General features: G+C 40.4%; 1 protein-coding gene across 2 annotated transcripts in view; it reads left to right on the plus strand.

Annotated features, from left to right (window-relative positions):
• Positions 1–9,742, plus strand: part of LOC125451395 (solute carrier organic anion transporter family member 5A1) — a 161,633-nt gene extending 151,891 nt beyond the window's left edge. For both annotated transcript variants that reach the window (XM_048528432.2, XM_048528433.2), the window contains one exon: positions 2,545–9,742. In XM_048528432.2, the coding sequence (XP_048384389.1) occupies positions 2,545–3,002 (458 nt within the window). In that variant the 3' untranslated portion in view covers positions 3,003–9,742. The remainder of the gene's footprint in view (positions 1–2,544) is intronic.
• Positions 9,743–14,198: the final 4,456 nt, after the last annotated feature.

Below are 14,198 nucleotides of genomic sequence, written 5' to 3' on the forward strand. Positions count from 1 at the left end.
TCACACTGTTACCTCAGTAGGCACCTGCGTTTGATTCCACCATTGGGCAACTGTCTGTGTGGAGTTTGCACGTAATCCCTGTGCCTGTATGGGTTTTCTCCGGGTGCTTTGCTTTCTTCCCACACTACAGATGTGCAGGTCAGGTGGACTGGCCATGGCAAGTGCAGGATTATGGGGATTATCCCAAAGTTGGGCGGGATGCTGTTCAGAGGTTCACTGTTGACTTGATGGGCTGAATGGCCTCTATCTGCACTGCAGGGATGCGCTTAATTAACCTAACACAAGATCAAGAATTACACATACACAAAAAAGTAAAGCTTTGAACATTTAGATGTTAAGACCTGAGTCAAATGTGTAGATGTTTTTTGAAATGGTGTTTAAAGTTTTAGAACATGGATATGGGTTGGAATTCATATCATAGAGCTGCTTGCTACAGAGGCAGGAAGCCCTCCAAATGGAGAAAGCAGCGTCTCCAGGAAGGAGATAGACAGCTTCATGGTACGGTGTAAAATCAACAATCTCTCCCTCAATGTCAGCAAAATGAAGGAGCTGGTCATTGGCTTCAGGAAGTGGAGTAGAGAACACACCCCTGTCTGTGCCAGTGGTACTGCGGTAGAGGTGGTCAAGAGCTTCAAGTCTCTTGGAGTAAAAATTGCCAACAATCTGTCCTTCCATCTACATCAACAGTACAGTCAAGAAAGTACACCAGCGCCACTACCTCCTCAGGAGACTCAGGAAATTCAGCGGGTCCACCATGACTCTTATCAATTTTTATTGATGCACCATAGAAAGCATCCTACCTGGATGCTTCACAACTTGGTATGGCAGCCAGTCCCTCCAAGACCACTACAAAGTACAGAGAGTAAAACAGCCCCATCTGTCGTACAAACCAGTCTTTCCTCCACCAACTCCCGCTACCTTGAGAAAGCAGCCAACCTAATCAACTCCTCCCACCCCCGTTATACTTTCTTCCACCCTCTTCCAATGGGCAGAAGATACAAAAGTTTGAAAACACGTACCAACAGATTTAAGAACAGCTTCTTCCTTGCTGTTAGCCGACTAATGAACTGACCTCATGTATTACAGTTGATCTTTCTCTGCACCTTCTCTGTAGCTGTAACACTATATTCTGCATTCTGTTCTATTACTCTGATGTACTTATGTAAGGTCTGATTTGTCTGGTTAGCACGCAAAGCAACACTTTTCACTGTATCTCAGTACATTCAACAATAAGAAATCAAATCAAAATAAATCAAATGTAGCTTCCAAGACAGCTGAAGAAGCAGCTCATGTGAGTAGGACAGTATCACAGATGGATTGCTTTTTGGCTAGTGTCTGATTGAGTGACAGTGTATCCTGATTTCTGCTGTGGCGTTGTTTTCTCTGTCTTCTCCTGCTGTGGTTGATACAGTTTAGTAGACAGCAGTTCTTGGATGTCAGGAATCAGAAAATCAAGGAAACAGAAAGGAGCACCATTTGAAATGTACCAGCTGCAGAATGCCTCAGATGGCAGGGTGAGATTGAGTTGGGCGATGAGAGGGGTAATGAAACTATCATATTGTCATCTTCAGTGTTCTCAATGACACTGGATCCCAGCTGTTGCTTACTCTAGGTCAAGTTGACATAAGGAAGGAGGAAGTGTTAGGTATCCTAAAAGACATTAAGGTGGACAAGTCCCTAGGTCCGGATGGGATCTATCCCAGGGTACTGAGGGAAGCGAGAGAGGAAATAGATGACAGGTCAGACAGAGGATCTTGATCGGCGCAGGCTTGGAGGACCGAAGCGCCTGTTCCTGTGCTGTAGGTTTCTTTGTTCTTTGTTCTTTGTAGATGTCATGCAACCACACAACTGTTTGCAACACAAAGAACATAACAACATGAATAAGCAACGTGTATATGTCTGTGACATGGTAGCCTTGTCAGTAGTGTTGTGGATAAATTTCAAGACACCTGACTCACCAGGACTACCTAACTGTGTTACATTACGTGGACTAATATATAACCCACAAACAGCATCACTCATTTCTGTATTCCAGACGGAAGATTCCACCAATAATGTGCACGAGGCTTCTTTTGATCTCTCAGCACTCAATAATAAGTAAATAATAATTATGCAAGTAAGTTATTTCATAGCAAGAAATTCTACTATGTTGTGTAAAGTGAATTATTGGGGAGTTTTGTGAAGAGTGATTCCACCCCTTTTGTTTCAGTGAAATGACATTCTTGTTGGTTTTTGCACAGGTCACATGCAGTTTGTCAATGGACAGTGCTTCTGTTGTATAATTTTTGTCTAATTATATCCATCAAAATGGTCCAAATTAAACTGAAAACTCCTTTGTGACTTGAGTATTGTCCAACCTTTCTGCTATTAATTAGTTTTATGTAATTTATTAAATAAATGGTTGTTACTTTGTTAAATAAATTCCAAAACTTACAACTTTCCTTATATTTATATATTTCCAGTTAGCATCGACTGGTTGGACTGAAAGATCTGTTTCTGTGCTGTGTGTCTCTCTATGAATATAATCTGTTCTTTGCCTTACAGCTTACATTCCGACTCCAATCTACTTTGGGGCTGTGATTGATACGACCTGCATGCTTTGGCAACAGGAGTGTGGTGTTGTTGGCTCCTGCTGGGAATATGATGTCACGTCATTCAGATTTGTCTACTTTGGACTGGCAGCTGGTCTCAAGTTTGTCGGCTTTATTTTCATCTTTGTAGCCTGGTATTCAATCAAACATAAAGAAGACCATTTGCAAAGGTGGAGACGTACAGCCTCACCCATAAGCACTGTCAGTGAGCTGATCAGTAACCCAGGGACCCAGCACAACTATGCACAGACTCAGTCATGTCCTACCTTTCAAACAAGGGCTGAAGACAATGAATATCAAACACAGTCTGGATCAGTCCAGCGCATAGCACAGACATTTCCTGGGACGCTCCAGGAAGCTGGAAGTTGTAAAGCCAAGAATACACTGGACGACATGACAGTTCAATATTGAGTGAATTCAGTGCTATGCCACCTTGGGCATTTAGTTATTAAACACTGATGACGGTTTTGAAGTTTAGTTCTTTGACAAAAAAAAATCACCCTTTGTGAAGTTTCTCCAGGTAAGCCACAGAACCTGTGCCTTTTTAAATTTGAAATGGTGACATGCACCAAGCAGATAAACCAACCACAGTGTGCAGAAGGGCCAGATACCTCAATGAAATTAGAAATCTCAGATACCTTGTATCTTTTTAATCTTGTTATGGAGTGATCGTTTGCACTCGTGCTCTTTACATTGGTATTTGGAGGAATGGGGAACAGAGACAATTGGTGAACATGCGGGGAGGTGAAAATAGAATCAGTGTAAGTGAGACATTTTTGTTCTGAGAATCTTCCAAATAATTTTCAGTTAAATGCTATTCTTATCTATTTGAGGTGACGTGTTAGAAATCTCTGCTTGTTCAAACTGTCAGCTATTACAGCTTCCACTGGGAATAACTTTCTAATATTTTGCCGGGCAGAAAACTGCTGTTAAGGTGAGCAGGCCATGTTAGAAACTATCTGCCTGTCAAGTCCATTGTGATTCCATAAAGGTGTGACTGGTGTTACTCAATCAGCAAGTTGAAAACCTACCACAGTTCCTGAGTTGGGCCTGATAAATTGCGTGCAATGACCATTTTTAATGCAATTGTTTAAAATCCTGAGAAACATTTTACAAGACATTATATTGTTGAATCTTGTAAAACCAGAACCTGCTGGAAAAATGCAAAGAAATTCAGAGTTTGACAGTCTTGCCCTTTACTCACAATATTCTCTGTTTTTGTTTTCAACATTTATAATGTGGACATGTCTTGTGCCTTTGCAGGGTGGGCAGCAAGTTAAATGTCAGGTCTTATCAGTTTCCTCGCTTTGATAACTCAGTAGATGTTGTCATAATGACACATTTCTGAGAAGTAGCACCTAGATTCACAATAAGACATTAATGCTAATAAACTGTAGCATTCGGCATTCATGTGGCAACAGTTGGCACTGCCAAGACAAGCTGACACTGGACACCTTCAGAAACAGTTGGGAAAAATAAAACCTGTGGGTGCTGTATGTAAAATATAAGAAGAACCTATAAGCATTGCAAATGAGACATAAAAACAAAGAACTTTGCAAGTAGAGAGCAAATTTGTCTGCATCTAAAAAGAAGAGGCACAAATCTTTCAGGTCCGAGCGTTCACTTGTCCTCAAATATTATCTTTTGAATCCTGGCCTGTTTTGCATTTTGCATGTCTCTGTGTATTTTACAGAAGTGGATGTCATGTTTTCTATGGGAAACCAGCGAGTTACTTACTGTGAACAAGTCAAAGGATGCTAAGTGAAAATGGGTGCAGGTTGTTCAGCTGTGGCTAAGCTTTTCTGCTGTATCCCACGTATGTAACCCATCTCATTGATGTCAACCCAATGTGAGACTTACTTAAGCACAAAAGGAATCTCTGGAGCAAGCATTTCTGGGCTGTTCAAATAGATTGCTGTTTCAAGTCTGACAAGTCAGCTTGGGAAACTCATTGGGTGCAGTCATTGTTATAAAGGAGGAATCCTCCTCATGTTTAATATCCACTTGGAGCCAGGAAGAAATCTCCGTGGAGGTTGTGATTATTTTTTCAGCAGGGATACTTAAAAGGGATGTTTCCTACACATTCCGCAAAGTTTAACAGCGGGATGGAATTTGCATTCGTTCGACAGTTCTTGCAACAGAGCGGTTGGGATGGATGCCAGATAAAAATATCAAAGGAGGCAAATGACAGGAAAATTGGACATTGCTGGGGTCGATCTGCCCAAATAAATCACCATTATTGAGGAGATATGTGTATTGTGGTAGGAGGTGGGGAATTGGGCCTCTGGGGCTCAGCTGCATTCTCTTCTTGCCTGGGAAATCTGGAAATTGGTGGGAATGGACTTGGATTTTGGAATTCCACATTTTTCCCTTCCCTTCCCTCAAGGCTCCCCGTACCTGCCCCAACTCCCTGCTAACTCCTCCCATGAGTGTCTTATTCTAGCATAAAAATGGTGGCGATTTCCACAACATTGGGATTGGTTGCCCAAGGCATAGACTTGGACTCCCAAAGGCAGAAAAAGTGTAAATGTTTGGGGATGGGGTGGCCTGGATTGATACATGATATCTGTAGCCTCTAGACTGGTAAGGCACTGAAGTACCCATAAAAGTCCATTGCCCTGAAAGTAACCCTGAAACCTGTCTGGGATGCTACAAATCTCTGGGGATATAATGCCAATATGACTGCTAAGGTTATAGCCTGGGCATTCCCCACCGGGAGGGGGCTGGGAAGTATCCTTATTCACAGAGTCATAGAGATATACAGCACAGAAAAAAGACCCTTCCATCCAACATGTCACACTGACTAGACATTCTAAACTGATCTAGTCCCATTTGCCAGCATTTGGCCCATATTCCCCTCAACACTTCTCATTCATATACTCATCCAGATGCTATTTAAATGGTGTAATTGTGCCAGCTTCCACCAATGCCCCTGGCAGCTCGTTCCATACGCACACCACCCTCCGCATGGAAATGTTACCTTTTAGGCCCCTTTTAAATCTTTCCCCTCTCACCTCAAACCTATGCCGTCTAGTTTTGGACTCCCCCACCCTGGGAATAAGACCCCTTCGATATTCACCCGATCTATGCCCATCATGATTTCATAAACTTCTATGAGGTCTCCCCTTAGCCTCATATATTCCAGGGAAAATAGCACCAGCCTATTCAGCCTCTCCCTATAGCTCAAACCCTGGCAAAATCCTTGCAAATCCTTTCTGTAACTTCTCAAGTTTAACAACATCATTCCTGTAGAAGGGCATCCAGAATTGCATGCAGTATTCTAAAAGTGGCCTCACCAATGTCCTGTACAGCTGCAACATGACCTCCCAACTCCTATACTCAATGTTCAATTTATTCAGGTTAGCAGCTGACACTTGCAGCACCTCCACTGGCAATCTGTTCTTTTTAAAAGAGAAATTTCAGGCCACTGGTTCAGAAGGTAGTGCCAGGATGGTGTTTTGGTGCGACAGTGGTGTTGGCTGGAGTGGATGGGGCGATGTGGGCAAGTGATATTGTCTTGTGAGGGAGCCTTGCTCCTCCAGTCTCCATTGGAAATTCTTTTTGATTTTGTGTTTTAAAATTCACCACTTTTCACTGAAGGAAGCAAAGCAGAACAGTGCCAACTCCTGTTCTGCTTTAGGATGCCTAATTTCCCACAGGGACCCAAAAACAAATTATGGTCCCTTCATTTACATCATACGGGGAGAGTGCAGGGAAGTGGAGTTGAAATGCCCATCAGCCGTGATTAAATGGCCTTACTTCCACTCCTATGTCTTATGGTCTTAATTTAAGTAGATTCGAGGCCAGCCAACATAGCTCTGTTTGAACATTTGACTGGGGATTTAAAGGCTCCTGGTTCAATCCAAAATTTCAGGAGTCAGTGTGATTGTTTAAAGTCTTGTGGCACACTGGCAGTGTCCATGTTTCTGGGCCATAAGTACCAGGTTCAAGTCGCACATAAGGATGGCATGGCTATGTAGGTGTGTCAGAACTCATCCAAGCAGGTTGATTTAAAACGAAATGAGGTCAGACCTTATTCCCTAAAATTGCCACGGTTGTGCTTCAATCATTTCCATAAATAAGCTGCAGCAACATTCAAGTCCATCCCCTGTGTCTGGAATAAATACCACGTGGTCCCAGAGCCATATTACTGATGAACTCTGCAATATTTTTACAGTGAGCATTAACAGGTTTGAAGTATTTTTCCAGCTAAAGTGAATGACATTTTCATTGATTTCTTAACAATATTTATGATTTGTTGACTTGAGTAATGCACCTGTTCATTTTAATATGATTTAGACAGCTGCATTGTGTGTTTGCAAACAAACAAGGAAACGGTTTGCCAGGAATTATGACTCAAAATCATCTTTCTTTAAACACAAAATGCAAGATCAGAATTTTATTAACTAATGAATATTTTAACAAATGGGAATTCACAAGACCTAGAAAAGGTCATTGTTTATGTTAACAGTTTGGTGTGGATAGATTAATGCCTTTTATCCATTACCTTAACCACAGCTGTCAGTGTGTTTATTTCAAATAGTTTGAAATCTCTTACTGAAGAATGTCATTAGAACATAATAAAATATGTTACTCATTATTGGCTAATATTCCTATAGCAGTTTCTAGTTTAGATGAGGATCAGCTTTGGTTTTAGTCAGATATTACTGATAGAATTGAGTAGCTAAGGTACCTATGAAAAAATGCGCACAACAATATATCTTACAACTGTACTAAAAGTATACACTAAGGTCAGATTAAAAGCAAAACTCAAATTTTGCAAGAACTGGTATACACGTTTTTAGCCTTCTCTTGCAGCGATTTCAGTTAAGACACTACAGTCACTCTTGAAGTATGTCCACTGATAAATATATTTAAAACCACTAAGTATTTTTTTTCGGTTTTGTCACTAAACAGCTGTATTTTGTTAATTTTTAACTTGAATACAGAGCAAATGAAGTAGGATTTAATAAGAAATCTTGATTGCACTTAATAGCAGCAAAAATAATTGGATCAGAACTTGTAATATATTTCCAAAGTTCTTTTTATATATTTGCAATTCACTAAATTTGTTATAAAACATATCTGATGCAGCAAACTTTGAAATACTTGAACATTGAAGCACTATATTGTATGCATGTTCATCACTGTTTCATCTGCATGCACTTTTAAGTCTGCTTTCCTTTCCAGGAAATGCCTGAACATATCGCATACATTATTACACACACTGTAATTCATCCAATGCAAATGTCTCCAATGATTTCACATACCCATAGAACGATATTTAAATTGTATAATGTCATATCGGTGTGGTTTCCAAAGGTGAGATGGTTTTCATATTTCTAAATTTTAGATCTGATCTGTTCCGTAGAAGTCAGTTGGATGTAGTTTAGGGAAGCCCATAGCAAGTAATTCAGGCAAAGCAGTACAGCAAATTAGGCTAGTGAGCTCAAAATGTATTTACTCCTTGCTGAGACTGTTAATTGAAGCAATTGTTAATACTCACAGTTTCTGTTACATGATTAATGATCCTTTTATTGTCAGTATATTTTTAAAGTTAATTTTTACGTTCCCTTCCTTTTAATGCTTCTCTCTGCTCTCAAACCTACAAAGTCCTCTTTGCTGTGTTATCCTTTTCCTGTCTTTTCCAGCATATCAATGAGAGAAATCTGGCCTTTTCCTTTGAGTTCAAAAGTATTTTAAGTAAGAATGTAATAACGTGAATAAAGTGTGTGTATATATTTTGACCAATAGCACAGCCTGTCACTCAGGGCAATCTATTCATGGATAAACATCTGACATTATATCCTCTTGAGACTACATATTCTATGAGCTGTGTTCAACAGAAGCTCTTTCGTACAAATACCATACTTAATAATCAAAATAGATAAACAAACACAGTGACATTATTATGTTAATAGAAAATCCTAAAGTAGTTGTGCTTTTATTGTGTGGAGAGCAGAATGTTTGTGATCGGAAATTCACAAATTAATTTGATCGTATCCAGGTTGAATGAGTGATGGTTTGCAGTATGATCAATCCCTAAAATTAATGCAACTCTACTATTGTGGTCAGGTTCTAAAGTGAAAGACTGTGTAATTAGCACTGGCGCAAAGTAGCTGCTGAAAGCAAGTGATTACTGCTACAGATGCTTATTATTATGAGTTATACTGTATTTCAGATAGCTCATTTAAATTACCTAGGAGCTTTTTGTAGAATTTTTTTTTGGAAAATAGGATGAAAGTTAGAACACTTCACAGACTGCACTCCTTGGCCTAACAACAGATGCCTGGGATTAAGTATGCCAGAATTCCAAAGTATCCTTTTCCACAGTTAAGATTTTTTTGTTAGCGACCAACTTATTTTTGCCAACTTTGCTTTGCAAATGTTATATCTTCCCTGCTATTCCAAAGGTGGTGATTCCTTGCTAGGATTTAATCGGTCCTTGTTCCTGTCAGATACATCACCCAGTTATTCATGTGTGTATATTGGCAGTGAGCATTGGTCCATCACTGAACAAGTCCAGCTCATTCTGACTTAGTATTTTCAGCAAGAGACACGGGATAGCAGGCAGGGCCTGGAACACTTATCTCACTGACAGCATTCGATAAACTTTACTGCCTTCTTGGCTGAAATCAGGTAATCAAGCACACACTGTAATCCTCAGATAGTCACTGGATTAAGAACAAAACGAATAGAAGCAGTAAAGATCTATTGAGTGCAGGTGAATGGAATTCTTGTACCATGTTTGCAGTGGGCATTTTAACCAAACACATACCTCTACCAGCAGCATCAACAGCCCCCTTCCACAGGTGGGTCCAATGGGAACAGGGATCGACTTGTATTTTTCAAAACAATGTTTAAAACAATCGCATCAATTGTACTGGATGTATATGTGGTGTGCTTGTCACGAACAAAGAAGTGACTGATATAAGTCCGTTTGTTTTTGGAGTATACTGTAGTCAATATTTAAGTTTTCTAAATAATTGGTTTATTGATAATGTATTTATTTCAAAGACTGTAATAATGACTGTTGTCAAGCCTTTAATTGCTTCCTTTTGTTATCAGGAACATCTGTAAACGTCATGTTCATTAACAACCTGTTTACATGAAATACTTGATATGTCATCAATAAAATACAACTGATCACATTATTGGAGCATCTTGAATTAAAGAATGGAAAACTGAAAGGATTTTCAATTTGTGTTTTATGCATATGACAGAAAAAATTAGCATGTGTCTTTTGAATCTGAACACAGTTGGAAAATTTGATATTGCATTGATAATATAGAACTGTTTTCCAGTTACCAAGTTTATCAAAGAGATGTATGTCTCTTAAAAATGCCGTGGAACTGTTTCAAATAAAGGTGACCACTTAAGGGTAGCCTGGCAAAATTAACTCTCAATCATTATCAGCAAATCAGAGTATCTGATTGTTTTCACTTTGCATTGGTAAGAGCTTGTTGACTACAAATTAAATACTGATTTCCCACATTTGAGTAGTGGCAACATTTCAAAAATGCTTATTAGATTGTAAAGCACTTTGAGCGGTCCTGAGCTCATGAAAAGTGCTGTATTAATTAAAGTCACTTTATTTAAAAAATTAGGTTTATGGAATCTGTTAAAATAACAAAATGAAAGGTAAATTGTTGGTGAAGCTTGCTGTTAGCTCTTAAACGGGTCATGACAACCCTTCTATTTTCCCATTTGTGACATAGACCAGAGACGATAGTCACCAGGGAAGCAAAATAAATAGTGAATGAAAATTAAAGGAATTGCAGATGCTGTAAATCAGAAACCTCAGTAGAGATTGTTGGAAAAGGCCTGGCTGTATCTGTGGAGAGAAATCGGAGTTAATGTTTTGTGTCAAGTGATCCTTCCTCCCGTTCACTTGAACTGAAACGTTAACTGAAGATTTCTCTCCACAGATGCTGCCAGACCTGCTGAACTTTTCTTGCAATCTCCATTTTTGTTTCAAAATAAATAGTTGTTATTTTGCATCCCAATAGGTTCTGGTGCCGCTGGATAAAACACATGAATACAAGAACAGAGATGTACTGCTGAGGCTGAATAAGGTCTGAAATCAAACGACACCAGCTATATTTGAAATCACAAGCTTTCAGAGTCTTACTCCTTCTTCAACTGATGGTGTCGTTTGATATCTGACTTTGTCCACCCAGTCCAACATCGGCACCTCCACATCGAGGCTGTATAAGGCTGTGGTCAGAACACATTTGGAATATTGTTCAGTGCCCCATACCTAAGAAAGGATGTACTGGCATTGGAGGGGATCCAGATGAGGTTTACAAGAGCGATCTCAGGGATGGAATGCTTGTCATATGAGGAGCGGTTGAGGACTTTGGGTCTACACTCAAAGGAGTTTAGAAGGATGAAGGGGGAACTCATTGAAGCTTACAAAATACTGAGAGGCCTGGATAGAATGGATGTGGAGACGATATTTTTCTTAGAAGGAGAGACTAGGAGCTGAGAGTACAGCCTCGAGTGAAGGGACAACCCTTTGGAACTGAGATGAGGAGGAAGTTCATAAGCCAGAGGGTGTGAATCTGTGGAACTCATTGTTACAGAAGGTTGTGGAGGCCATGTCACTGATTATATTTAAGACAGAGGTAGAAATGCTCTTGATTAGTAAAGGGATCACGGGTTATAGGAGAAGGCAGGAGAATGGGGTTGAGAAACATTTCTACCAAGATCAAATGGCCGAGAAGACTCGATGGGCTGAAAGGCTTAATTCTGCACCTATGTCATGGTTTTATGGAAAATAGTGCAATACCAGTGGTAGGAGAGATTATTAAAGTACTTCGCAAGTTCAGGTTTTAATTTTCTTTCTTTGACAGAATCATACTGTTTTTGATGGATTAGGAAAGCCAATCAGTCCATTTTTTTGTTCTTAAAATGGCTTCTTCAACAAAGGACCAACCAGTGCCTAATTCATCAAAGCTGGTATTTTCAAACAAAAACAGAAATTGCTGCAGAAACTCAGCAGGTCTGGCAGCACCTGTGGACAGAGAAACAGTTAAAGCTTAGAGTCCAGTAAATCTTCATGTTCTGAATAATCTATGAGGAGTTGTGGGCCATCAGCAGCAGCTACTTATATTCAGCTACAATGTGAAATGTCCTGGCTGGCATTTTTGTGGTGCATTGGTTGCGCTGCTACTTTTGAACCTATATCCAAGGTCAGTTTATCTTTCCAAACTCTCCAAGCAATGAGGCTCATGACCGCCTCTCCCATCAGCTGACCCAACTGCAGCCCAAACCAAACCCCAGACTAACTTCTAAAGTTACTTTCTCCTGAGGTGAACATTCAAAGTCATAAATCCTCCCACTCCCTGCCTCAAGTGGTGATCAGCTAGGCCACCGAGAGAGCTGATTGTCTGTCTGTAGTCGAGGATTTTGCCTTTGAGATGGATCCTGGGTGTCCATTTCCTTTGTCCTGTGGAGGGGGCATTGGGTTGAAGAGAAAGTTGCTAATGTTGCTGCTGCTGATGCTGGAATGAAATTTTTTCCTGCCTGTCTACAGAGCTGAAGGCTAGCAGCCAGAATCATGCAGCTGAAAATGAGCAAAGTGGTATACAGGGAAATGTATTCCATGAACTTGGCAATCACTTGTTAGGCTGTGATTAAAAACAGAAAGCAGTGATTGTGGTTTCTGAGAGTATAAGAACCTGTAGCCTGTCCGTAGCTGCAGTTCTGCAGTGTTACGGAGCAGAAGTTCCAACATTGTGGTTCATTGAAGCAGTTTCATTCTGTCGTGCACTTAACTGGATAACTCTGGAGAGGCACGGATGCAGCTTAGAAGCTGTGTGCTGTTCAGAAAGAAGGAATGCAGTGTTGAAATGTGTCTTAACTGCCTTTTTAGTTATATTGGTTGCTTTTGAGCTCGACTTACAGAACTTACCCTGGGGATGTTTGTATCAGAGATAATGGGAACTGCAGATGCTGGACAATCCAAGATAACAAAGTGTAGAGCTGGATGAACACAGCAGGCCAAGCAGCATCTCAGGAGCACAAAAGCTGATGTTTCGGCCCTCTCTGATGAAAGGTCTAGGCCCGAAACGTCAGCTTTTGTGCTCCTGAGATGCTGCTTGGCCTGCTGTGTTCATCCAGATCCACACTTCGTTATCTTGGATTCTCCAGCATCTGCAGTTCCCATTATCTCTGATACAATTTTAACCTCACTGCGAAGCCTCTTCCAGGGATGCCTAACCTGAAGAAGTTACCCTCCTCCCTCCGGACCAACCTCAGGGAATCTCTCTCCCACTGCAACTCTCTTGCAATCTCTTCAGCCTTGAAAATGCTTCTCTCCACCTATCTTCTTTTCTCTCCATCTTTGGTCCGCCTCCCCCCTCTCCCTATTTATTCCAGAACCCTCTCCCCATCCCACTCTCTGATGAAGGGTCTAGGCCCGAAACATCAGCTTTTGTGCTCCTGAGATGCTGCTTGGCCTGCTGTGTTCACCCAGCTCCACACTTTGTTGCCCTGGGGATGTGTTGTGATTGGAAGCATGGTCAGCGGGTGGAGCTCATTGCCTGAGATCCTTAGTTGGGGTTGTTAACTTGAGCCCATCAGAGAGCCCTGGCTGACAATATAAACAGGCGATTCAGAAGGCTTTGATCTGGCTGGTCACAGCCCATGGATAATGCACATGTAAATAAAGGGTGACTCAGTGACAGGATACCTGCCTCTGTGCAGTTATTTTAAGATGATATAGGGATCCCACTTTGGTGTTGACTTCTGGGACCTTCTTCCCCCATCACAGGGTCTGAAACCTGCCTGGATAAATTCCACTCACAGCTTGTAGTCTGACTTGAATTACTTTTTCCCTTTATCTCCACAAACCTGTGTCAACAAATACAGATTAATTCACAAATGTTAAAGGAAACTTATGGACAGCTAAGAGTAGAGCAGCAGTGATCTAAATGACAGTCGTAAGCCATGTATCTCCTAACTTATGTCTCATCTTGAAAGGTTGGGAGAAGAGAAAGTTTGAGTCAATAAATATGAGGAGTTTCTTACACAAAAGACCAATTTTTAAACTCATTGCAGGATATTATAATCATACATACACTGTCATGAACGTTCCTGTGTTTTTAATTCAGTTCTGAATCTGGCACCTTTTGCACTTTGTATTTCTAATGACAATTATGTTCTCACAGAAGGATTTAGCATTGTGGTTTAATCACTGCAAGTTTATCCAGAAACACGCAACATGTAATTGCCAGTAAATAGTGTGGCCAATGTTGATTACAGACAAAAATAACACACTTGATACAAACTTTTACCCTTGGAACAAAATATCAAGAACTGCACTCAGTCTGATGTCTTTTAGTTATCAGCATGTACATTGGCTTAGGAGTGTATGATGTTGTCAATGCATAATAAAAACAAAAATCTGTGACCACTGTAAAACCTACAGAGATTATACAAACCTTCATGCAAATAAATCTAGGGGTTGTGCTAAAAAGGCTTTTAAACTATCAACAGCTTTATCAAAACAGTGACGTATCAAGAAAATTGTAAGTACTTTTACCAATGTTTTACTCATAATGGGACACCATATTCAAGAGAAAGCGCTTGCAAATGCAATTA

The sequence above is a fragment of the Stegostoma tigrinum genome, chromosome 5, assembly GCF_030684315.1.
Source record: "Stegostoma tigrinum isolate sSteTig4 chromosome 5, sSteTig4.hap1, whole genome shotgun sequence".
NCBI lineage: Eukaryota > Metazoa > Chordata > Chondrichthyes > Orectolobiformes > Stegostomatidae > Stegostoma > Stegostoma tigrinum.